General features: G+C 48.9%; 1 protein-coding gene across 3 annotated transcripts; it reads left to right on the forward strand.

Annotated features, from left to right (window-relative positions):
* Positions 1 to 1,237: 1,237 nt before the first annotated feature.
* Positions 1,238 to 12,425, forward strand: PLA2G4B (phospholipase A2 group IVB). 3 transcript variants are annotated; one of them, XM_060175048.1, is made up of 20 exons: positions 1,238 to 1,501; positions 2,499 to 2,571; positions 2,768 to 2,904; positions 2,997 to 3,128; positions 4,872 to 4,912; positions 5,095 to 5,137; positions 5,366 to 5,420; positions 5,543 to 5,700; positions 6,360 to 6,443; positions 6,664 to 6,701; positions 7,065 to 7,200; positions 8,570 to 8,706; positions 8,914 to 9,136; positions 9,209 to 9,326; positions 9,618 to 9,755; positions 9,925 to 10,029; positions 10,165 to 10,344; positions 10,811 to 10,977; positions 11,587 to 11,773; positions 11,850 to 12,425. In XM_060175048.1, exons 1-20 carry the CDS (start codon positions 1,493 to 1,495, stop codon positions 12,065 to 12,067), a joined length of 2,379 nt encoding a protein of 792 aa, XP_060031031.1. In that variant the 5' UTR covers positions 1,238 to 1,492; the 3' UTR covers positions 12,068 to 12,425. The 3 variants fall into 3 exon arrangements, with proteins under 3 accessions (XP_060031031.1, XP_060031030.1, XP_060031032.1); XM_060175047.1 differs by lacking the exon at positions 1,238 to 1,501 and adding an exon at positions 1,606 to 2,188; XM_060175049.1 differs by lacking the exon at positions 1,238 to 1,501 and adding an exon at positions 1,609 to 2,188 and having other exon boundaries at positions 5,573 to 5,700.
* Positions 12,426 to 25,248: the final 12,823 nt, after the last annotated feature.

Consider the following 25,248-nt stretch of genomic DNA (forward strand, 5'->3'; position numbering starts at 1 on the left):
TCTCTGTCTTCTCTTCCTCTCTCCATTTCTCTCTGTCCTATTCAACAACAATGACGACATCAATAACTACAATAAAACAACAAGGACAAACAATAAAAGGGCATAAATAAATATAAAAAAAAATAATTTTTAAAAAAGTTGTCTAGAAGGATCCAGGCAGTATTACCTGGTTGAGTGTACACATTACCATGCTCAAGGACCCAGGTTCAAGCCCCCAGTCCCCACCTGGAGGGAAGAAACTTCATGAGCAGCGAAACGGTGCTACAAGTCTCTTTCTCCCCCCTCCTCTACCAAAAAAATTGATCTCTTAAAAGGCTGGGGCTATGTATTTCACTGTCAACTGTAAACCATTAATCCCCCACTAAAGAAAGTTGGAAAAAAAAAAAAAAAGGCTGGGGCAAACAGTGATACACAATGTTGGGGGGAGAAGTTTCACCAGTGGTGTAGCATGCTGCAGGTGTCTCTCCCTCTCTTTCCCTCTATCAAAACACAGAAAAGGGGAAAAAAAAAGACTCCTGGGAATAGTGGAGTGGTGCAGGCACTGAGACCCAGTGATAAATCTGGTAGCAAAAAAGAAATTTTGGAGTGACCCTGGTTGAAGGTGAGGATTGGGTCCTCCTTAGCCTGAGGAGCTTTGCTTCTAGCCCCTGCTGTCCCCTCAGACCAGCTCATCACCACTGTCTCATAGCTCTGAAGGCCATTAATTCCTGGCTCCTCCCCAGCCTGGCCTTCCCTCCTCTGTCCCCAGATAAGCTGTGGGGTCTGGTGCCTGAGTATCACTTTGTCCTTCTTGGATTGTCCCCCTGGGAAAGGAGCAGCTCTGCACACTCAGACCCCCCCCACACACACACACACACACACACCACCACCACAAGCCTGACTGAAGACAGAAGAACCCTTTTCTAAGCATCTCAAACTTCCTCATTCCAGTTACCCAGCACTTAATTCCAGGATCCCACCCAGACCACACTCGTGCAAGCCAGCAACTACTGGGCAGGGAGTGCACCTCCCAGATTAGCCAAGCACTTCACTCAGGACCGGGCAGTCCTGTCCTACTGGCACCAGGAGTTTTGAAAGGCCTTGTACAAGGACACGACTCTTCCCTTGCTGTGGTTTGGTGAGGGCTGGGACCCACTCACTACTCTCAACCTCAGCAACCCTTCCCAGCGCCCCCGACCACCACCCAGTGTCCTTACCTCCTGCTCAGCTTCTGACAACAAGCTCTCTGGGAGACCTCTTCTCTAGCTTTAGGGGAGAGGGGATGGTTGTGATAGCTGGAGGAAATGGTCCAGATGGTACTGTCCCTACAGGATATGAGTGGCTCTAGAAGGCTGCACTTCCTGCCAGGTGGGGCTCAGGTCAAGTGGAACTGGTTGGGAGGGACCAGGGAGGAGCTTGGATCTGGCTGGGGCATCCCTGGATCTGAGTTAAAAGGCCTGCAGTCCTTGGTCCTGTGGTCACTGCTGTCATCCCAGCTCCTGAGAACAGCCTCATGGCTCTGGTAAGACCCAAGTTCACAGGTCCCAACTCTGACCTCAGATTCCAGGGGCCTCATCAGTGCTGGCTCTCAGGGGCTATGATCTCTCTGGCTTAGTGATGGGGTTTTCTGGCCTTGGACCAGATAGGAGCAGGAGCCAGGGAAGTGCAGGGTCATGGGATAAGAAACTGTTCTGAGTTCTTTCCAACCTGGAGGTAAGCACCAGATGGAGCCCCTGCCCAGAGAATTAGGGCCTGAGAGTTCTAGCTTCTGGCTGCTACCTTGGACCACAGAAGGAAGTGCCTACCCCTGTCTGTCTGCTGACTCAGTTGCTTGGGATGTGAGGGCCCCAGGAGACACTTCCCAAGCTCAAATCTGTGAGCTACCTGCATTGCCTACCTGCTTGAGGCAGGGCTAAAGGCAAATGGAAGGCGGGCTGGCACAGACTTCCCTGCCTGGCACCTGGAGCTAGGGGTAGATGGGCCATATTGGATCCATCTTCAACCTAATGTTGTTAAGACTTGTCATCCAGTGGGTGTTCTGAGCTGCGGAGGCAGAGCGCCTGCTTCCAGAACTGTCTCCCAGCCAGGGACTAGAGAAAGGCCAGGCTAAACCCTGGCAAGCTTCTTCCTTCCTGCAGCCTTGCCTCTCACCTCTCACCCAATAGAGTGTGGACTAGGGTGCTGGATGGAAAAACTGGGAACCTCAAAGGTAAGTGGGGCTAGAACACAAGGCAAGCTCCCTTGGTCTGAATTGCCTCTAACCCTCAGGCAAATGACTACTTCACCTTCTGTGCCTCATTTTCCTTGTGGGCTGGTTCATAATGAGTATCATGCTAGTTGAATGGATGAGTGATGTCTGTGACTTAGTTAGTGTGGCCAACCTGATGCCCTGCCTCCTTTCCTGCGGGGCCCTGCAGAGTCTGGCAGCCTGTGGCTGTGGGGCAGGTGCTCTGGGTAAGGAATAGGGCTCCTCTCTGATGTTTGTTCTTAGCAAACCTCTGTCTCTCCTGAATCTACAGGTGAAAGTGCCTGGGATTTGCCTGCTCACTGTCCGGATCCTGCAGGCCCGGTGCCTGCCTTCCAAGGACCTAGGTAAGTGCAGGGCAGGGTAGCCCTGGCTCTGCAGGGAAGAGATGGCAGGGCTGGGCATGTGGGGTCCTGAGGGCATCACTCCTCCTGCTTACCCCTTGGATCTCCTGCAGCTGCCTGTGATGGAGGACATAGGCTCTGAGTGGCTGGGCTAGGAGGGTTGTTGGCTAACACCAGGCATCCCTCCTCTTTCCTATAGTGACAGCCTCTGACTGCTATGTGACCCTGTGGCTGCCCACGGCTTCCAGCCAGAGGCTGCATACTCGCACAGTGAAGAATAGCAGAAACCCCGTTTGGAACCAGAGCTTTCACTTCCACATCCACAACCAGCTCAAGGTGAGCCATTCCCACTGTGCCAAGCCCCTACATACTCATCACTCCCCATCCCCCACCCCCTCAGCAGCCCCCTTACTCTGTTTCCCTTTCAGAATGTCATGCAGCTGAAAGTCTTTGACCAAGACCTTCTCACCCACGATGACCCAGTGCTGTCCATTCTGTTTGATGTGGGCACTTTGCAGATAGGGCCTGTCCAGCGGGAGAGCTTCTCCTTGGGTCCTCAGGCAAGGTTACTTGTAGGGCAGTGGGGATTTCACCCCAGGGGGGAGGGAGCACCCATGGAAGAGGCTTCGGCTGGTGGTCGGTTGCAAGATCTACTTTACCATGAGTGGTCTCAGCTTCCCTGGCATCTCAGCCAGGAGCACCTCCAACTTCCTTTCTCTTACAAACTTTAAAAAATATTTATTTATTTTCCCTTTTGTTGCCCTTGTTGTTTTTCATTGTTGTTGTAGTTATTATTGTTGTTTCTGTTGGATAGGACAGAGAGAAATGGAGAGAGGAGGGAAGACAGAGAGGGGGAGAGAAAGACAGACATCTGCAGACCTGCTTCACTGCTTGTGAAGCGACCACCCCTGCAGGTGGGGAGCCGGGGGCTTGAACTGGGATCATTGCGCAGGTCCTTGTGCTTTGTTCCATGTGTGCTTAACCCGCTGTGCTACCGCCCGGCTCCCTCTTACAAACTTTTTATGTGAACACTTATTTCTTCCAGGTTTATTTAATGACAGAGAGAGAAAGACAGAGAGAGAGGAAGAGAGAGATTACTCTGACATATGTGATTCCCAGGAATTATATTTGGTGAGGAACTCATACCAAAGCCAAAAGTCCAAGCCTTTATATTCTGTGCCTACCTCCTGGACCTGTGAAGATTATATATATATATATATTTTTTTTTTTTGCTTCCCCCCTTTTGTTGCCCTTGTTGTTTTATTGTTGTTGTAGTTATTGTTATTGATGTTGTTGTTGTTGAATAGGACAGAGAAATGGAGAGAGGAGAGGAAGACAGAGGGGGAGAGAAAGATAGACACCTGCAGACCTACTTCACCGCCTGTGAAGCGACCCCCCTGCAAGTGGGGTGCCAGGGTCTTGAACCAGGATCCTTATGCTGGTACTTGCACTTTGTGCCATGTGTGCTTAACCTGCTGCACTACCACCCAATCCCCCATGAAGATTATTTTTATTAACGAGAGAGCAAGACAGAGATTAGTTAAACCTGGGCCTTGATGTTTGCAAGTCCTATGCTCTACGGCTGAGCCAGCTCCCCGACTGTTACCCAGCACTGATCACTAAGGCAGGTGCAGCTTTCTTAAAGCAGTCTTGAGAAGGTGGGTGCAGCCTGGAGGTGGATAGCGGCTCCCCCACCGGTCTCATCCTCATGCTCATGTTTCTGGGCACATTTGCACACACACATGCACATTCATGTACACTCATACATGCAGATGCACGCATGTGCACAAACCAACACAAATGCACACACATGAGATTATTTACATACATGCTTATTCTCCCTTTTTATTTTATTTTACTTTATTTTTTTATTGCCACCAGGCTTATTTCTGGGGGCCTGGTGTCAGCACTACAAGTTCACCACTCCTACTGGCCATTTTTTCCTTTCTTTTTCTTCCCCCTTCTTTTGATAGGATAGAGAGAAACTGAGAGAGGAAGGGAAGATAGCAGACTCTGCTTCACTATTTGTGAGGGGGCTTGAACTCATATCCTTGCACATGGTAACATGTGCGCTCAAACCCGTGTGCTACCTCCCAGCCCTTCCTCTCCCTTTCTTTTTCTTTCTTTTCTTTTCTTTTCTTTCTCTCTTTCTTTCTTTCTCTCTTTTTTCTTGCTTAGCTCTGGTTTATGGTGATGCAGAGGATTGAACCTGGAACTTTGGAGCCTCTGGCATGAGAGTCTGTTATGCTGTCTACCCTGCCCTTCCTCTTCCTTTCTTCTAACTTGCCCATTTCTTTCTCCAGAGTGAGGGGCAGCTGGAAGTGGAGTTTCACCTGCGGAGCCTGTAAGTTGAGGCAGTGGACCAATCCCAGGTGGTAGTGCCTCCTTTTGGGGATAGAGCTGGGTACACCCAGAGCTGCCACATCTCCTTAGGAGTTGTCTAGGGTGTAGGGGAAATGCACAGACCTCCTTGGGGGAGAACCTGGCACCTTGGGGCCCCATTGAGGCACATGTGGGCTCTTTTAGGCCAGACTGTGCTGAGCAGCTCGTCAACAATGGCATCTTGGTGGTAAGTCTGGATGGAGCTCCCTTCTGCCTGCAAGCTCAGGCCACTATTGGGTGGTGGAGAAGGGCTGAGCAGGGGCTCTGGGTTTTCAGTTTCTTGAGAAGATGCAGTCTCAGACAAGTGGCTGGTGACTTGGGCCTCTCATGTGAAGTGTGGGATCATGAGCAGGGTGCTGTGGTGCAGTGGGTCTCTAATAAGGCTGGACTGCCTCTGAGGGTTCCTTCATGATAGGCTCGGGAGCTCATAAGCCTGCACGTTCACCTAGAGGAGGCAGGAGACCAAAACAGTGAGTACCTGGCCCACCAGGGTAGCTACCCCCTTACCTTGCATGGCTGGAGCCAGGCTGGGGAGGGGAGCCACACTGGGGCTTACCCCAGTTCTCAGAGTGGCTGTGGCTCACTCCTTTAGGGAAGATTGTGCTCTGGTTCCCATCCCCAGGGTCAGAAGACAGAGTTCAGCTTGTGGTTCCTGGGTCCTGTGAAGGCCCTAAGGAGGTTGCTGTGGGCTCCAGCTCCTGTTTCCACTGTTTGGCCTGCTGGGAGCAAGAACTGAGAATACATTTACAGGTAGATGACACTCCCTGCAATGAGGTTGGCCCAGTGTTTTGTCCCTCTTCCCAGCCTCTCTCTCCTGTTGCCCCCACCCTTGCTGTAGTCAGTACACTGGGAAGGGTATGGAAGGGGCTCTTGTCAACCTCCTGTCCCCATCTGCTTCTGCATCCTTCCTGGGGTCATCAGTGAGGTTCTGGGTAAGAATGGACCATAGATCATGTCTGGTGGAGAAGCAATCACAAAAGCAGTTACAGAAGCCAGACTTTCCATCTTCTTGCACCCCATAAAAGGTCCAGGGGCCGGGTGGTGGCCCACCTGGTTGAGTGCACATGTTACAGTGCACAAGGTCCCAGGTTTGAGCCCCGAGTCCCAACCTGCAGGAGGAAAGGAGTGAGTCTCTGCCTCTCTCCCTCCCCCTTCCTCTCAACTTCTGTTTCTATCAAATAAATAAAAATAATTAAAATTTTTTTTAAAAGGTCTTTGGCCCATACTCCCAGAGGGTTAATAATAGGGAACCTTCCAATGGAGGGGATGGGATAGAGAACTCTGGTGGTGGGATTATTTGGAATTGCATCCTTCTTATTCCATCATTTTATTAATCATCAAATAACTAATAATAATAATTTTAAAAAAAGAATGGACATGTAGTCTCAGGTATCCTCTCCCCTCTGCAGGATGCCTCTCAGGAGCAGCTGAAGGTACCCCTGAATGCCCTGCCCACTGGCCAGGTGGTGCGGCTCGTCTTCCCTACCTCCCAGGCACGGTTCACCCAGGGGACGCTGGTGCTGAGGAGGGCGGGGCCCAGGCCTTGCAGGCTTCTATAGCAGTTTCTCCCCTAGGAACACACCTAGATAGGTGCCAGGTGGCACCAGTTCCAGGGAGAGGGGTCCCTGGGAGCACGGGGACATCGCTGGGTGTGATAGGCCAGGATGAGATGGGGAGGCCAGCTTTTGTGACCACAGCATTTGTGGCTTTCAGGAACCCCTGATGAGGGTGGTGCTGAAAAAAGAAGAAGGGTGAGAACTTTGGGGGTTGGATTAAGGGTATGTGTGTGGGGGGATACGGGGGAGCATCTGGGTAGGGTGGCCTAAAGGCACTTTATTTTCTGTTCCCTTCTGTGGTCATTTGTGAGTAGGCAAGGGGGAGATAAGCTAGATCAGCAGCCTATGTGTTCCTGGACCCCTGTGTGTCCTCTGTGTAGTAATCGTCACTTCCTGTCTGGGTACCCCAGGTAGGCCTGGGTGCTCTCTCCCTCTACTTCTTCACACACATCACATTGAGAGTCAGGGCACAGGGACAGGGAGAGGCTGTGGGCTTCTTAGCCTCCCACTCTGTAATGGCACCAGAGCATCCTTACTGTAAGTCCCTTCCTCCCACAGACCCAGTGAGCTGGCTGTGCGCCTGGGCTGTGGGCTGTGCACCAAGGAACAGATCTTCCTGAGCAGGAGGAAGCAGGTGGTGGCCCGAGCACTGAAGCAGGCCCTGCAGCTGGATGAAGACTTGCAGGAGGATGAGGTCTGGGGTCTGGCTAGGGGATGAGGCTGGGTGGCCGCTGGGGCTTGGGCTGGATGGAGTCCAGCACCAACTGAATGCTGGAGGTGGGTATTTCCTAGCCAGACAAGAGAGGGACCCCATCCCTGAAGGAGCAAAGTGGATACAGGCTCAAAGCAAGCAGCCAGGGCACTACTGTGCCAGCTTCCTCTGTATCTCTTGATCCTCTTCCTGGCCTAGGTCTACAGATGAGCCAGGTCATCTCCTGGAGGAATGACCTCTTCTCACAAGACAGGGAAAGTGCTTCTGTTGGAGACTTTCAGGGTGGTTCTAGCAGTTCCAGAAAGGCATCACCATACTGCTTGGGGACTTGTGGTGAAGAGAGATGCAGCCTAGGACTTTTTACCCTGTTGTATTTTCTATTTATTTATTTATTCATTCATTCCCTTTTGTTGCCCTTTTTTTAAAATTGTTATTGTAGGTATTATTGTTGTTATTGATGTTGTCATTGTTAGATAGGACAGAGAGAAATGGAGAGAGGAGGGGAAGACAGAGAGGGGGAGAGAAAGACAGATATCTGCAGACCTGCTTACCTGCTTGTGAAGTGACCCCTCTGCAGTTGGGGAGCCAGGAGCTCGAGCCAGGATCCTTAAGTCAGTCCTTGGGCTTCACACCATGTGTGCTTAACCCTCTGTGCTACCGCCTAACCACTGGCATGAGTCTTTTCTTGTAGTTATTATCTCCCCTTCTTCCTGGAGTTCTTAAAAAAAAATGAGGGAGTCGGGCGGTAGCACAGCAGCTTAAGCACGTGTGGCGCAAAGCGCAAGGACCGAAGGAAAGATCCTGAAGTTCAAGCCTCCGGCTCCCCACCTGCAGGGGAGTCGCTTCACAAGCGGTGAAGTAGGTCTGCAGGTGTCTATCTTTCTCTCCTCTCTGTCTTCCCCTCCTCTCTCCATTTCTCTCTGTCTTATCCAACAACAAAGACAGACAACAGTAACAATTACAACAATAAAGCAACAAGGGCAACAAAAGTGAATAAATTAGTTAATTAAAAAAACTTAATAAAAAAAAAAATGAGAGGAGAGAGAACCAGAGTATCACAATGTGTGCAGTATGCCAAACATATGACAGGGCATCGGACTCAGGACCTCATGCTTATGAGTCCAATGATTTATCCATGCACCACCTCCTCCCAGTGTTCTCAAAACCAGCAAAGCCTGCCTCTGTCATGGCTGACTCTAACCAGCTCCTTCTCACATGACTGGCTAAGTCCCAAACTCTGACCAGCTTGACTGTTATCTGTGGGGAGAACCAGAGTGGCTGTTTGTCTTACTCCCTCCTCTTCTTGGGGTGCAGTATTCCTCTTGCCTCTTAGACTGACTGTCTCTTCCAGGTCCCAGTGGTAGCCATCACGGCCACAGGTGGTGGGGTCCGGGCAATGACTTCCCTGTATGGGCAGCTGGCAGCCTTGAAGGAACTAGGCCTCTTGGATTGTGTCTCTTATATCACAGGGGCCTCAGGTTCCACCTGGTAAGCTCTGAGGCAGCTGCTGGGTCACGGTAGGGGTGTTGGTCAGGTTGTCTCTGGTCAAATCGGAAGGGCTGAGTGAAGGCCTTATCCCAAAAGTGTGCCCTGGGGATTCTTGTCAGGTCCTTGCAGGCTGTGGGCCTGTAGTAGAAGGCCCAATGCTTGCAGGGAAGTGCTTGAGTGGTGACCGCTGCCTCTGGCTTGTCTCAGGGCTTTGGCCAACCTCTATGAGGACCCAGAGTGGTCACAGAAGGATCTGGCAAGGCCCACTGAGGTGCTGAGGACCCAGGTGACCAAGAGCAAGATAGGCGTGCTGGCCCCCAGCCAGCTGTGGCGGTACCAGCAGGAGCTGTCCGAACGAACCCGTCTAGGACACCCACCCTGTTTCACCAACCTATGGGCGCTCATCAACGAGGCTCTGCTGCATGATGAGGTGAGGCCCAGCTGGAGGATGGGAGGATTGGCACTGGGAAGCCTTTGCTCTAGCATCACATCTCCTCCCCAGCCCCATGACCACAAGCTCTCAGACCAGCAGGAGGCCCTGAATCAAGGCCAGAATCCTCTGCCCATCTACTGTGCCCTTAACACCAAGACCCAGAACCTGAACACCTTTGAATTTGGGGGTGAGTTGCTCTATGCTTGGTGGGCAGAATGGGGTCCCTGCACCTGTGTGGAAGAGATGGAGTCACCAGCCACCTTTCCTGAGCCAGGTCACATGCCTGCAGATGTTACCCTGTCACAGTCAGCCAGGCAGCTTGGGGTGGGGCAGGGGTCTCGGGTCCCATGCTTACGGCACTACCAAGGCCCCACTGCTGACTGCTGAGCTGCCTTGCACTGAGGCCCATGGCAGGTATGCTGGTGCTTGAGAAACAAAGGTCCTGGGCCTAGGGTGAAATTCTGTGGCCTCCCCACAGAGTGGTGTGAATTCTCCCCCTATGAAGTTGGTCTTCCCAAATATGGGGCCTTCATACCCTCTGAGCTCTTCGGTTCTGAGTTCTTCATGGGGCACCTGATGAAGAGGCTCCCTGAGTCACGCATCTGCTTCCTGGAAGGTAAAGGGCTGGGGCACTGCAGAGGCTAGGCAGGGGTGAGGGTGGATTTGGGGGACCGATTATCTTAACCTTTCAACCCAGTCACTGGGATGTGTGAGTAACACTGGGCTGTGACAGGAGTCTGATTATGACTGGGTAGGGCCTGTCTTTCCTCACATTCCTTCTTTAGGGATCTGGAGCAACTTGTATGCAGCCAACCTCCAAGACAGCTTGTACTGGGCCTCAGATCCCAGCCAGTTCTGGGACCGCTGGGCTCAGGATCAGGCCACTCTGGGTATGTACCTGGGCTCCTTACCAGTAGCTAGTAGGGCTGTATTTTGGAGGTGGGGAGGGGCTCCTGGATCTTCAGGAGCTCACAGAGGCTGGGGTGTAGGTCTAGAAGTGTCGATCTCCTCTACCCTCACTGTAGAGAAGGAGCAGGTTCCCCTTCTAAAGATAGAGGAGCCTCCCACAGTACTGGGCAGCATGGCCACATTCTTCACGGACCTCCTGACACAGCGGCCCCTTGCTCAGGCTACCCACAACTTCCTCCGTGGCCTCCAGTTCCACAAAGACTACTTTGAGCAGCCTCACTTCTCTGCCTGGAAAGGTATCTGCTCCTCCCTGGGTCCCAGTGTTCTAGCCCCCACCACTCCAGCCTCAGGCCTGCTGGTATCAGGTCCTTGCACCACTTGAAAGAGGACACCCTCTCCTCTCCTTGTGTGGGATCAGAGCTGATCTGCAGGGTCATGAGAGGTGAAGGCGCTACTCTGGCATAAGAGAGGTCAAGAATATCAAGACACCTGGATAGTGTGCCGCTTTGTCATGCACAGGACTCAGGTTGCAGCCCAGCTCCCACTGCACTGAAGGAAGCTTTGGTGCTGTGGTGCTTTTGTCTCTGTCTTGGGTCTCTCTGAAAAAGTCATCCTAGAGCAGTGAAACCCTCATAATGGGGGGAGGAGGGGAGGCATGCCAGTGGCCTGAGTCCAGTGGCTTGAATCCTTCTGCCAGTGGCCAGAGGGGCTGGTGCTCTCTGTACCACTGTCAGTGCTGCTTGTCCACTCCTCCCTTCCCAGCCACGAAGCTAGACGGGCTCCCCAACCAGCTGACACCTGTGGAGCCCTACCTCTGCCTGCTGGATGTAGGCTTCCTCATCAACACCAGCTGCCCCCCACTCTTGCAGCCTACACGGGATGTAGACCTCATTCTTTCCCTGGACTACAACCTTCATGGGGCTTTCCAGGTTCGGTGGCCAGAACCTGTCCCAGAGGCAGTGGGGCTGGGGTATAGGCTAGCTTGACCTCTGGCCCGTGGTCCAGCTCCCCTGGGTGTTGGGGTGGTATACTGTGAATTCTGGGAAGTTACCACCTGGGAATGTTTTTTGCCCAAGAAGTTGGTGCCGTGGGGGAACTGGTGACCAGTGGGTCTCTGTGCAACCCTGAACCTTCTGAGATGCACTACTTTGACTCTTTGTGGTGCAGCCATGGGTCCGACACCCTCCTGCAGTTGTCAGGAGCTGGGGGCAGTTGCCGAGGGGGTGTGAGAACCTGGCTGTCAGACCCAGTAGAGTTTGACTTGGCCCCCAACATCAGGTCTGCATGCCTTATTTTTTTTTTAAAGAATTTATTTATTTATTTATTTTGAGAGAAAGATCCAGAACATCGTGCTGGTGATTAAACTCAGAACCTCATTCTTGAAATTTCAATACTTTGTCCACTGCACCACCTCCTGGGCTGCTAAGTCTGTATGTCTTAGTAGCTGTCCATGTCCAGGTATTCTGGCAGCAGGCGGGACACTGGGCCCCTGTGGTCATGTGCTCACGCCTTCACTATGTCTTGTACCTGCCCTGCAGCAGCTGCAGCTCCTGGGAAAATTCTGCCAGCAGCAGGGCATCCCTTTCCCAGCCATCTCACCCAGTGCTGAAGATCAGCAGCAGCCCCGGGAGTGCCATGCCTTCCTGGACCCTGAGCACCCTGAGGTCCCAGCCGTACTTCACTTCCCTCTGGTCAATGACTCCTTCCGAGAGTACTCAACCCCCGGTAAGTCCTGGCCCCTGCCACCTCTGCCTGTGTTCTCTGCCTCTCTGAGGGGTGCCTAACCCTGCTCTCTCCATAGGTGTGCAGCGGACGCTTGAGGAGAAGGCTGCAGGGGAGGTGAACCTGTCGCCATCTGACTCCCCATACCACTACTCAAAGGTGACCTACAGCCAGGAGGACATGGATAAACTGCTCCACCTGACCCACTACAACATCTGCAACAGCCAGGAACAGCTGCTGAAGGCCCTGCGGGGGGCTGTGGAGCGGCGGCGGCTCAAGCGGTGCCAGCCTGAGTGATGGCTAGAGGGCACTGCCCAGCCCACTGCCCAAACCGCTTCAGGCTATCCCCATGACTGCAGTGCTTGTAGGGGCCAAGAACATGTCACTGGGTGTCTAAGATTGAGCAGCAAGTGCATGCAACACCCAGGTGCAGCACCATAGCCGCTGGCTGCCTGGGAGGTGGGTGCTGTGACAGGGAGCCAGGCCAGCTCTCATCACTTCCCACCACAGTCAGGCTCCCAGGAGTGACCTGGAGGTGGAAGGCCTATGGCACCAGTGACAGCTGTTGGAGCTTCTGTGTCTTCACCCATCTTGCTTTCCTGAGCCTGTGCAGAGTGAAGTCAAGCACTTTCTATATTACAGAAATGTTACCTGAGCTGGTGGTCTGTCATTGTTGTCAGGAGACCTGCCTCTCAGAACACTTGGTTACACATTATAAGGTGCCTGGGGACATGTTCTGCTTGCAAATCTGTCCAGCTTCCTTCAAAGGGCGAGACTTCTGCTCACAGCCTGGCCTAGGGGTATCCAGCAGTACCACCAACACCCTTATCCTCTGCATCCTGTCAAGTAGTGGTGGGGACTGGGCCTGGTACACAGGCTGTGGTTTTGGTGACCCTGATGTACCAGGGAATCCCCAGGGGTCTGGCAAAGTCTCTTCCTGGTGCTTTACTTACAGCTCTGGCATTTGATGCCACCCCAGGCTCACTTTAGGATCACACTTACCTCCTACTACGGGGAGGGTATTGTGAATTTAAGGTCCATCTGCCCCTAAATCTGTAAGCACTGGGCTCTTTGACTCCTGACACAGATGTAGCTGTGGGGGTGCAAAGAGTGGGGAGGCAGAGAGCTGGGTCTCATGTTCTGGGTATATGGCATGTGTCACAGAGTGGAAGTTGCCCTGCTGGCCTCAGGAAGCACTGTGTAGAGGACAAGTTCTCAGCAAACAGCATCCAAGACAGTGCTTGGAGCCTGTGGGTCCTGAAGGAGCAAGAGCAGAGAGTCATAGAAATACAATAATACGGCCGCCTCTGTCACTGCATGAATGCCAGACAGTGATCGTGGGTCTATACCTGCATGCATCTGTGTGTCTGACCTGGGCCCCTGCAGCCCATGTTCTGTTTAGAGTGAGCAGAGGTCTGTACCAGACACAGTGGGTGTCAGCTATGTGCTGTTGGCCAAGGGTCTCAGTTGTGGGGTGACCAGTTGTGGGGTGACCAGCACCTTGAGCTTAGGGAGATAGCACTTGCCTGTCATGGAATCTCAACTCCCAGCTGCCCACACCTGAGTGCTGGGTAGCTGCTCAGTATAGATACCAATAGATAGATCTGATCCTGAGTGCTGGACAGTAACCAGTACTGTGGCCAAAGTCAGGCTGTCCCAATGCCAGGCCTGCTGTTTGCAGGTAGCCTGTTTCTATATACTCGCTCTTTTTTATGGTCTGAAATATCTCCCCCTAACACCTAAACTGAAATTCTTTTTTTTAATTAAAAAAAAATTTTTAATTTATTTTCCCTTTTGTTGCCCTTGTTTTTATTGTTGTAGTAGTTATTATTGTTGTTGTTGATGATGTAGTCATTGTTAGATAGGACAGAGAGAAGTGGAGAGAGGAGGGGAAGACAGAGAGGGGAAGAGAAAGACAGACACCTGCAGACCTGCTTCACCACCTGTGAGGCGACGCTCCTGCAGGTGGGGAGCCGGGGGCTCGAACCGGGATCCTTCCTTCAGTCCTTGCACTTTGTGCCACGTGCACTTAACCTGCTGTGCTACTGCCCGGCCCCCTAAACTGAAAGTCTAACTCTGAAGTGCTTAGATCATGGAGGGGCACCCTTATGAATGGGATTAGGACCTTCTAAAAGTGGCTCGTCTCATAAAGGAGTCCCTCACCTCTGCAAAAAGACATCCAGACACTCAGTCTGCTGGCTCCTTGAGCTTGCCCTTTCCAGACTCCAGCTGAGAATTCAAAGTCTGCTCAGTCATGGGACCATGTGACCTTCCATGTAGGGAGCACATGGCTCTACTCTCAGTGCTTCCTTTGCCTCTCACTGGGCCCCCAAGTGTTTGAGGGTGGCTGGGGGAGACACAAATTGAACAGGATCATCCCTGCTTTTCCCAGGGGTTGCTCTCTGTCCTGCCCCACCCCCACTGCCTGATCCATTTCTGTCCTTTCCTCCTGCAACAGGCTCAGAGAGTCACCCCCAGGGTTCCAAAGCAGCTGTTCCAGGTGCAGCACCAGGACCAAAGCACCCCTAGGCAGGAGGGAGCCCCAGTAGGAGAGCCAGTACACAGGGCCCCATGTCCCACCTGCATGGGGACAGGAACTGTGATGGACTTCTGGGCTTTGGGGAGAGGAGGAACATGGCCACTGCAGGACTAGTATGTCCACAGCTGTCTTCTCCACACAGAGTACCCTGGTTTCTATGTGCCCTCCTCTTCCTGCTCCAGTCCATGACCCCCTTCACCACAGTCCATGGGATACCCTCTCCTGGGTGGGAGGGGGAAGATAGCAGGGTGAAAGAACAGAGGTTTCTGCAAGATTACAGGTGGGTGGGTTTCTGTGGGAAGACCCTGGTGCTCAGGTTGTCCAGATTGCTTCCCCACCTGCTGGCACTCCTGTGGAGTGGATCCAGCCAGGGGTTAAGTCACCGGCTCTCAGGGACTGCGTGATTCAGAAAGGAGGCATCGGGGTATTCTGGTACAAACACTTCTCCACTTGGAGATGGGCACAGGTCCACATAGAGAGCCAAACGAACACCCTTCACATATGTCAGAAATCACAGGCTTCCCAAAGGCCAGCCTGCCCCTGTGGTAGGGGGCTGGCATGACAAGAGTTGATGTGATACATAAAGGTCAAAATGATCATTCTCCATGATGCAGGCAGGTCAATTATCCAAAGGCATTTGAGAGAAGCATAGGGGTTAAACCAGCAAGGTGAGGCAGAGAAAAGAAAAAACAAAACTTGATGTGAATCACAGATATCAAAGGGCACAAGAAAATAGAATTTGGGGGCTTTTCACTGTCTGGTGTTAGGGGTGTATGATAGAGTGTGTTCTCCTTTGTGATCAAAAGGTGAAGTGGATGTGTGAACTTTGAGTGAACCCTAAAGCAGGCAACCATTTGGCCTGCTGCTAGCAGGGTAAACTAAGTGTGAGAGGCAGTAGGATTTCTGTGAGCTTGGGAGACTAACAAGGAGAAACTGAGTCTGGGAGACTTTTCCCTTTTGGCTCATCTCTAAGGAGAGAGGCTAACAAGTGGGGTGTCTTTCCAGACCTCCATCCAAGGATGGGAGAGCTTCCCTAAGCTCTACCAAGCTTTCACATAGTCCCACACCCACCTATAGTCAGACCCCCAGCTCCTAGAGAGCCTGCATCCCACCCCTGCTCACCACCCTATATGAGTCGAGCTGAGCAGGCTGTCTGAGTGCTAGAGTCTGTAGTGGGTGCTGGGGGAGATGTCCCATGGGCAAAGCTGGGTGGCCAAGGCTGGCATGCCTTTCTTTGCCTTCACCACTTCCTCCTGGCTTCTGCCTCTGGCTTTCCTCAGGTCACTGCTGAGACCTCTGGGGATATAGTATGGGCCCTGTCCCCACCTTCAGGATGTGCTCCCATGCCCCAGAATGCCCCAGGAGCTGCTTACTCATAGTGGCAGAGATAGGAGTGTCCAGCTCCCTTAAGAGGTGGTCCACCAGGGTAGGATGCCACCTGCCACAACTGGTTCCCTCCCTTACCTAGCCCTTCATACCTAGGGCAGTCAGATCTGCATCCCAGTGGTTCTGACCCTCTGAGTCACACCTGTAGGTCTGTCCACCACCAGAGCACGCCACCTGGGGCCCTCTGCCTGTCCCTCACTTAGGGAATCCCAGACCCCTGTGGGATGGTACTGTTTCTACACTCCCTATGTCACCACTTGACTGTCCCCATCTCAGGTCCCTTACCATCAACTTTAGGGACATACTCAGCTAGGCTGGCAATTGGGGCATAGACTTCACTACTAGGGTTTGGAGCAATGTCAGATTGTGGCCATTCATAGGGGCCTCACATCCCAGTCCTGGAGCTCCAGGGCTCAACTGTCACCTGCTCAAAACCTTGTATCTCAGGGACCAGGAGGTGACTCACCAGCTAGAGTGCACTCACTGCCATGTGTGAAGACCCAGATTTGAGCTCCCAGGACCCCACTTGGGAGTGGAGGAGTGATGCAACATCTATCTTTTTCTGTCTCACTCCCTCTCTCTAGAGGGGGAAAAATGGAAGTGGTAGAGTCATGCAGACATTGAACCCCATTGATAGCCCTAGTGGCAAACAAGCAAACAAAACACCTGTTGCCCTTGCCAACCAGGTTCTGGGATGGGGCAGGGTGCAACCTTCCCTGGGATGTGTTCCCTTACTCCCTTTAGCTATGGCCTCCTGGGTCACTGTTACACGAAACAATGGGGTCTGGTGACTCCCTTAGGGCCACCAGGTATGGAAAATGTCCCAGCTATGGCCACTGCCCAGTGAGCTGGGCTGTCTGTGTGATAGAGGTGGCATTCAGTGAGGAGGGTCTTCTCTGTGCAGAGAAAACCTAGAGGTTCTAAAGCCAGTAGAGTGTATGTAAGGAAGGGGCAGTCTTGGGGGGTTGGCCCCTATAGCATGTCTGACAGCACTTCTGATGGTGTCAGAGAGGACAGGACACTCAGAAGGCTTCTAGACCTGCATAGATGACCTCTCCGGGATTCAGGAGTGAGACAGAGAGGGAGATACCTGCAGTACGGCTCTATCATTCATGAAACTCCCTCTTGCAGTTGTGGCCAAGGACTTGAACCTGGGCAACAAAAGGGAATAAATAAATATTTTTTAAAAATTAAAAAAAAAAGAAGATAATGGTAGCCTTGGGGTCGCTAGTCGTAGCCAGTATGAATCAGCAGGACAGGGGCTGCACATGCTACTGGACATTGCCTGGGAATCCCCAGAGCTGTGCTAAAGGGAGGGGGGCTGGAAGGGGGAAAGCTTGTCCCCAAGGAGCAAGGAGCTCCTAGCCCCATGAGCAAATGGAATTCTGGAGGCAGAGCTCAATACCAGACGCTGGGCTGAGGCTGTGCTACCTTCCTGACTCTATAGAGTGAACTTTTTACATTGTCAAAACACCATATAATGGTGCCCCACATCTGGGCTGTGAAGCCTCTATTGGGTGTACTCTGCCCTCCCCCACCCCAGGACCCAGCCAATCATAGTACCAATGCTTCTCCCATGGCACAGACTGAGGGGTAATGGCTCAGGCTGGTGACCAGAACTAACATGTTGAGCATGTAACTTACCTTACCTTCCTTTATATTTATTTATTTTACCAAAGCGCTGTTCAGCTCTGGTTTATGGTGTTGCGGGGGATTGAACCTGGGACTTAGAGCCTCAGGCATGAGAGTCTGTCTGCATAACCATTATGCTGTCTACCTTGTTGTTAAAATTTCGGACGGCTCTTGCCGGCCGAGTTAGCTTCGCAGTGGTGAACAGAGACGCGGAGACAACGGCTGGGCAGGGAAGCTGTATTTCTTTATTCAGGAACAACGATTCACAAACTAAGACAAACTAATCACCAAACAGAACTCGGCTGTCTCTTTTCGGCGGCGCAAGCACTCTTTCTTTTTCTCTGGAACTCAGGAACCCTCTCCCTTACTCTCGAACTCAGGAACTCTCGAACTCTCGGACTCAGGAACCCTCTCTCGGGGTTCCTTGGGGCGGGGCCAAGCAGGCCCGCGAAATTAACAGGACTCATCCAATTCTCTTGGCGGGGGAGGGCTAGAACAAGCCAATGTAAAGCATACGACACTACCTTCTGCCCGTGACTGACCTTCCTAAGCTAGGTTCATAAGGGGAAGCAGTGAGGCCTGCCCACAGCTTCAGGGTCATCCAACATCTGGGTTCCCTTAAGCACAGGAGGAGACCAGCATGAGCAAAGGCATATGGGATAACTTCATTACAAAGGCAACTACTTTGTATTTCAGTGATCCTTCTGATTTCTCAGAAAAAATTACAAACACATTATGCTTTAGATCAGCAAGTTGAGCACAAGACAGAACTTGTGAAGAGGGTGGGTTCAAGACAGAGTATGTGTGTCCTCAGGCAAGTTTACTCAGTCTCTGGCTTCCTTTCACCCCCTGGGTACTCTAGTTTACTCTGTTGCTGAATAACAAGATTTATATGTGGATAGACTACACTGTATTTCTCCAGTGACTTCCTGATGAGCAACTAGGTTGTTTTCACACTTACCACTGCTATGACACTACTGGGAACACTTGTGGATAAGCCTTTGTGTGGCCTTGTGTTTGCATCTTGTTTTAGGACATGCTGCAGAGTGGACTGAGTCCTATGATCCCAGAATTATACATCTGAAGAGTTATTCCATGTGGTGGCCACTAACTCATACCTGGGTCCTTCACATTTGGTAAAATGTGCTTTATCTCCCAATCCCCACCCTCAAATAGACTTAAGACTGTTTTCAGTTCTTCTTTTTTCAATCATTTAATTGGGAACAGTGGTGTTAATGGTTTACAATACATTGTAAACATTTCATTTCATTTTTAAGACATTGCTAAAAGAAATAGAAATGTACATTGTGTACATTGGCTGACTCTTGGATATGTATCTGATCTTACCAAGGTAGGTGTTCACAACTCATGCTCCTCCCCAATCTACATTTCTTCCCTCCATCCTGCACTGGTATCTCAATGCTTGCTCCACCCCTCCCAATCCCTTCCTCCACTTTACTTTAGTGCAATAATATGTCCTGCTTACTTGCTACCATTTCACTTTATTTTGCTATAATCTGAATGATTCCACCTCACCCAGTGGACTATTTTATATATAAGATAAAGTGTGAGAATCACTTTGATTAAAATGAGGAAACTGTTGATGGTTAATAAAATCACATCCTCATAATAACATTAAATGTAATTGTGATGTAATTGTGAAGGTCAGTGAGAGTTTATCGCTTTTGAAATAAAAATTCCCAGCTCTTACTTGGATGATAATTTCCATTAAAAAGGAATCTGTATAGTAGCTGGTTCCATATCTAGGAATAAGTAGAGTCAAGTTATGTATGAAATAATCTGTCCTTCAGAATCCCCCACAAGAAAAAGCTGAAAATTTCCCCCTAAAATCAGGAACCAGAAAAGGATGTCCACAATCTCCACTTTTACTCAACATAGTTCTTCAGGTCATTGCCACTGAAACCAGATAGGAAGGAGATATCAAAGGCATGTAGACTGGAAAAGAAGAAATCAAACTATCACTATTTGCTGATAACATGATATTGTACCTAGAGAACTCAAATTCTTCTAAAAAATTACTGGAAGTAATTACTGTAAAGCTTCAGGATACAAAACTAATAGACATAGATCTGTGGCATTTCTGTATATAAACAAGGAGGAAAGGGAAATAAAAGTCTCAATTCCATTTGCAACAGAACCCAAAAAGATAAAATACTTTGGGTGAATCTCACAAAGGAGGTGAAGGACCTTTACAACAAAAACTTTAAGACATTGCTAAAAGAAATAGAAAGGATACACATGGAAGAATAAACATTATTAAAATGGCCATTCTACAAAAAGCAATCTACAATTTCTATGCAATCCCCATCAAAATTCCCATGGAATTTTTCAAGCAAATTTAATTTGTCCAAAATTTGTGTGGAATCACAACAGGCCACAAAAATTGCCAAAGCACTTCTGAGAAAAAAGGAAAAAGATGGAAGAATCACACTCCTCAACTTCAGTTTACACTACAGAGCAATAATAATCAAAACATCAGGGTACTAGAATACAAATGGACACTTGGATCAATGGTGGAGAATCAGAAGCCCAGAAACATCTACAACTACCTAGTAGTATATATGGCAAAAACCATGCAATAGGTAAAGAAGTTCTCTTTAACAGATGGTGCTGGGAAGATTGGATAGCCATAGCCACGTGTAGAAAAGAGACCATACACCAAGATAAATCAAAATGGATTAAAGGTCTAGATACCAGACCGGAAATTCTAAAATTTATAGAAGAAAATGTCAGTGAAACATGCAGGATCTTCACATCAAAGGTATATTTGGAGACTCAATCCTCTGGGCATGGGAAATGAAAGTCAGAGTAAATAATTGGGACTACATGAAACTAAAAAGCTTCTATACAATCAAAGCAAAATACGTAAGGATAACCAGGCAACCCAGTAAATGGGAGAAGATATTTGCACATTATACATCAGACAACTAACTTATATTAAACATCTATAGAGAATTAGTACAGATCTACATTAGAAGCAAAAATAATTCCATAAAAAAGTGGGCCATGGTTTGGACAGTAGGACTGCAGGTTAAGTGCACATGTCTTGAAGGGCAAAGACTGGCACAAGGATCTTGATTCGAGCCCCCCCCCCAGCTCCCCACCTGCAGGGGAGTCGCTTCACAGGCGGTGAAGCAGGTCTGCAGGTGTCTATCTTTCTCTCCCCTTCTCTGTCTTCCCCTTCTCTCTCAATTTCTTTCTGTAGTGTTGGATAGTATGCCAGCTCCTCCTGGCTTCTGCTTAACCATATGCCTATATAGGGATAGATTTAATCCCATTCAAAGCTTTGTCTATTTACATAAATCACTTTTACATTTACATAAAGCACTCCAGGGCATTGGTGGTTCAGTGATAGGATTCTCGTCTGCTCTGCCCCCTCCTTGTCACACTCTGATTTTCACCAGTCACTTTTCTCTCCACCCTCTCTATGTCACATCCTGTTTCCACTCTACTTGGCAAGTATATATAAAGACAGCATTGTGAGTTTTAGGGTACTTGAGTTTAGCTTAGCTCGTCTTAGATTGTGCTGCATCCTGCATGAATAGAGATACTGCCTACAGCTCAACCATGAGTCCCTGGTCATCTGTTACCCGCCCGTGAAGCCAGCCCGGCGAAAACAACCTAGCCTGGCGAAAACAACTTAACCCGGCGAAAACAACACCGTACTATCCAACAACAGCAATGGCAATAATAACAACAAAATGGAAAAAATGGCCTCCAGGAGCAGTGGATTCATAGTGCAGGCACTGGGCTCCGCAATAACCCTGGAGGAAAAAAAAAAGTGGGCCAACCCCATCACCCAGAGTCCTAAACAAAGAATCCTTGGATTTCCCCATAGATAATATGGGCCTTGACCTCTAATAGATCCCTCTCTCTACCATCACTGACCATACACATTGGGAATGTCAACATAAGCCTTTTTGTTGAGTACCCTCACTATGAACTAGGAATAGTAGGGACTGCTCCACTCTCTGGGGAAAGTCTGGGTCAGTCTTCTCTGCCACTCGAGAAAGACTAGTTCTAAAGTGAGTGCAGACTAGAATATTCCCAGCTGTGATCACAGACTGTGAGCGCAGTCTGACAGGGACTCAGAGCTTGTACAGGTCCTGGTGCTAAATATGAATATATATAGGCTCTCGGTTAGATTAGTGTGGTGAACAGTTAATTGCATTTATATATTTTCTTCAAGTTTGCAAGCAGCTCTCTGCCCTAATCCTGCTTCCTAGTTCTATTCTCAACTCTGACAACATCTCTCCAGACTATTTCTTTTATTTTTTATTTTTTATTTTTAAATATCAATGATCTTGTAAAGCACTTCAAAACAAACTGTGAGACAGTAAATACTAGGTGATTCCACTTATATTAAATCTTAAAAAGTCAATTTCAGAAAACTAGAGTTGAGTGGTGAGTGTCAGGTACAGAGGGTGTGAGGAATGAGGAGAGAAATTTGATTGATCAGGGGCCATAAACTACTAATTATAAAATTATGGAGGGGGCCAGGTGGTATCGCAGTGGGTTAAGCGCACATGGCGTGAAGCACAAGGACCCGCTTAAGGATCCCCCGCTGAGTCCCCGGCTCCCCACCTGGGGGGGTTGCTTCAAAAGCAGTGAAGCAGGTCTGCAGGTGTCTATCTTTCTCTCTTCCTCTCTGTCTTCCCCTCCTCTCTTGGTTTCTCTCTGTCCTATTCAACAACAATAACAGCAATACAACAATAATAACAACAATGATAAACAAGGGCAACAAAAGGGAAAAAAATGGGAGTCGGGTGGTAGCGCAGCAGTTTAAGCGCATGTGGCCCAAAGCGCAAGGCCGGCTTAAGGATCCTGGTTCAAGCCCCTGGCTCCTCACCTGCAGGTGAGTCGCTTCACAGGCGGTGAAGCAGGTCTGCAGGTGTCTATCTTTATCTCCCCGTCTTCCCCTCCTTTCTCCATTTCTCTCTGTCTTAACAACAACGACATCAATAAATACAATAATAACAACAACAATAAAAAAAATAAGGACAACAAAAGGGAAAATAAAGAAAAAGAAAAATTTTAAAAAAGGGAAAAAATGGCCACCAGGAGCAGTGAATTCACAGGCACCAAGCCTCAGAAATAACCCTGGAGACAAAAAATAAATAAATAAATAACAGTATGGAGCATGGAGGCAGGATCTAATATAAAGACTATTTCTAGCCCACCCCCATGCTAGCTATCAAGATCAAATAAATATTACTAATACATAACCTGCTAGGAACATTCCTAACCTAGACTTCCTAGCTTCTTTCCACACTAAGGTCCTAATTTTCATCTGCTCTATTCTATTTTATGGTTCCTGTTCATTAAACATTTTGTCCTACTTTATATCTTACTGTCTTTCATTTACCAAGTTGCAAATGCTACTATGATTCCATCCAGACTTCCCTGGGAAAATGACCTCACAAACATTTCCTGGAATTTCACCTCTCCAGAGCCCTACCCCATGAAGGAAAAATAGAAACAGGTTAGGGGTATGGATCAACCTTACAATGCCCATGTCCAGTGGATAAGAAATTACAAAAGCCACTGGAACCAGAAAAGACCTAGAATTGCCAAAACAATCTTGAGAGAAAAGAACAGAACCAGAGGCATCACACTCCCAGATCTCAAATTGTATTATAGGGCCATTGTTATCAAAACTGCTTGGTACTGGAACATGAATAGACACACTGGCCAGTGGAACAGAATTGAGAGCTCAGAAGTGAGCCCCCACACCTATGGACATCTAATCTTTGACAAAGGGGCCCAGACTATTAAATGGGGAAGGCAGAGTCTCTTCAACAAATGGTGTTGGAAACAATGGGTTGAAACATGCAGAAGAATGAAACTGAATCACTGTATTTCACCAAATACAAAAGTAAATTCCAAGTGGATCAAAGATTTGGATGTTAGGCCATAAACTATCAGATACTTAGAGGAAAATATTGGCAGAATTCTTTTCCGCATAAATTTTAAATTTCATCTTCAATGAAACGAATCCAATTACAAAGAAGACTAAGGCAAGTATAAACCTATAGGACTACATCAAATTAAAAAGCTTCTTCACAACAAAAGAAACCACTACCCAAACCAAGAGACCCCTCACAGAATGGGAGAAGATCTTTACATGCCATACATCAGATAAGAGTTTAATAACCAACATATATAAAGAGCTTGCCAGACTCTACAACAAGACAACAAATAACCCCATCCAAAAATGGAGGGAGGACATGGACAGAATATTCACCACAGAAGAGATCCAGAAGGCTGAGAAACACATGAAAAAATGCTCCAAGTCTCTGATTGTCAGAGAAATGCAAATAAAGACAACAATGAGATACCACTTCACTCCTGTGAGAATGTCATACATCAGAAAAGGTAACAGCAGCAAATGCTGGAGAGGGTGTGGGGTCAAAGGAACCCTCCTACACTGCTGGTGGGAATGCCAATTGGTCCAACCTCTGTGGAGAACAGTCTGGAGAACTCTCAGAAGGCTAGAAATGGGCCTACCCTATGACCCTGCAATTCCTCTCCTGGGGACATATCCTAGGGAACCCAACACATCCATCCAAAAAGATCTGTGTACACATATGTTCTTGGCAGCACAATTTGTAATAGCCAAAACCTGGAAGCAACCCAGGTGTCCAACAACAGATGAGCGGCTGAGCAAGTTGTGGCATATATACACAATGGAATACTACTCAGCTGTAAAAAAAATGGTGATTTCACCGTTTTCAGCCGATCTTGGATGGACCTTGAAAAATTCATGTTAAGTGAAATAAGTCAGAAACAGAAGGATGAATATGGGATGATCTCACTCTCAGGCCGAAGTTGAAAAACAAGATCAGAAAAGAAAACACAAGTAGAACCTGAAATGGAATTGGCATATCGCACCAAAGTAAAAGACTCTGGGGTGCGTGGGTGGGGAGAATACAGGTCCAAGAAGGATTCAGAGGACCTAGTGGGGGTTGTATTGTTATATGGGAAACTGGGGAATGTTATGCATGTATACACTATTGTATTTACTGTTGAATGTAAAACATTAATTCCCCAATAAAGAAATTTAAAAAAAATTACAAAAGCCAGAACTAGCACCTTCACTCCCCCCAAAAAATTTTTCCCATACTCCCAGAGGGGTATAGGACAGGAAAGTTTCCAATGGAAAGGATGGGACCCAGAATTCTGGTGGTAGGAACTGTATGGAATTATAACCGGATACCTTACAAAGCAATATTAAATGACTAATAAAAAAATAAGGGGAAAAAGTGGGCTAAAAATTAAACAGTTTCTTTTTTTTTTTAATATTTATTTAATTTATTTATTCCCTTTTGTTGCCCTTGTTGTTTTTTTTTTATTGTTGTAGTTATTATTGTTGTTGTCGTTGTTGGATAGGACAGAGAGAAATGGAGAGAGGAGGGGAAGACAGAGAGGAGGAGAGAAAGACAGACACCTGCAGACCTGCTTCACTGCCTGTGAAGCGACTCCCCTGCAGGTGGGGAGCCGGGGTTCGAACCGGGATACTTATGCCGGTCCTTGTGCTTTGCGCCACCTGCGCTTAACCCGCTGCGCTACAGCCCGACTCCCCAGACAGTTTCTTAAAGAAGAGGTACATATGGCCCCACAGACACATGAAGAAATGCTCCACTTATCATTAGAGAAGTGCAATTTAAAACTACACTGAGATACCATCTCACACCTGAGAGAATGGCTTTCATCAACAAACCAGGAAATGACCTGTGTTGCACAGATTGTGGAGAAAAAGGAACTCTGCTTCACTGCTGGTGGGAATGCAAACAGGTACAGTAGCTTTGGAACACTGTACAGACAATCCTTAGACAAATAAAAATGGAAGTACCTTATGATTCAGCAATACCACTCAAACATTAGAAGGGGCATATGCATC

The sequence above is a fragment of the Erinaceus europaeus genome, chromosome 16, assembly GCF_950295315.1.
Source record: "Erinaceus europaeus chromosome 16, mEriEur2.1, whole genome shotgun sequence".
Lineage (NCBI taxonomy): Eukaryota > Metazoa > Chordata > Mammalia > Eulipotyphla > Erinaceidae > Erinaceus > Erinaceus europaeus.

Bases quoted from the DNA above. Each gene is read 5' to 3' on its own strand.
- PLA2G4B (XM_060175047.1), top strand. From the start codon at position 2,165: ATGGAAAAACTGGGAACCTCAAAG. The intron at 9,756-9,924 runs GTAAAGGGCTGG...TTCCTTCTTTAG, and splicing joins ACGCATCTGCTTCCTGGAAG to GGATCTGGAGCAACTTGTAT. The intron at 10,345-10,810 runs GTATCTGCTCCT...CTCCCTTCCCAG, and splicing joins TCACTTCTCTGCCTGGAAAG to CCACGAAGCTAGACGGGCTC.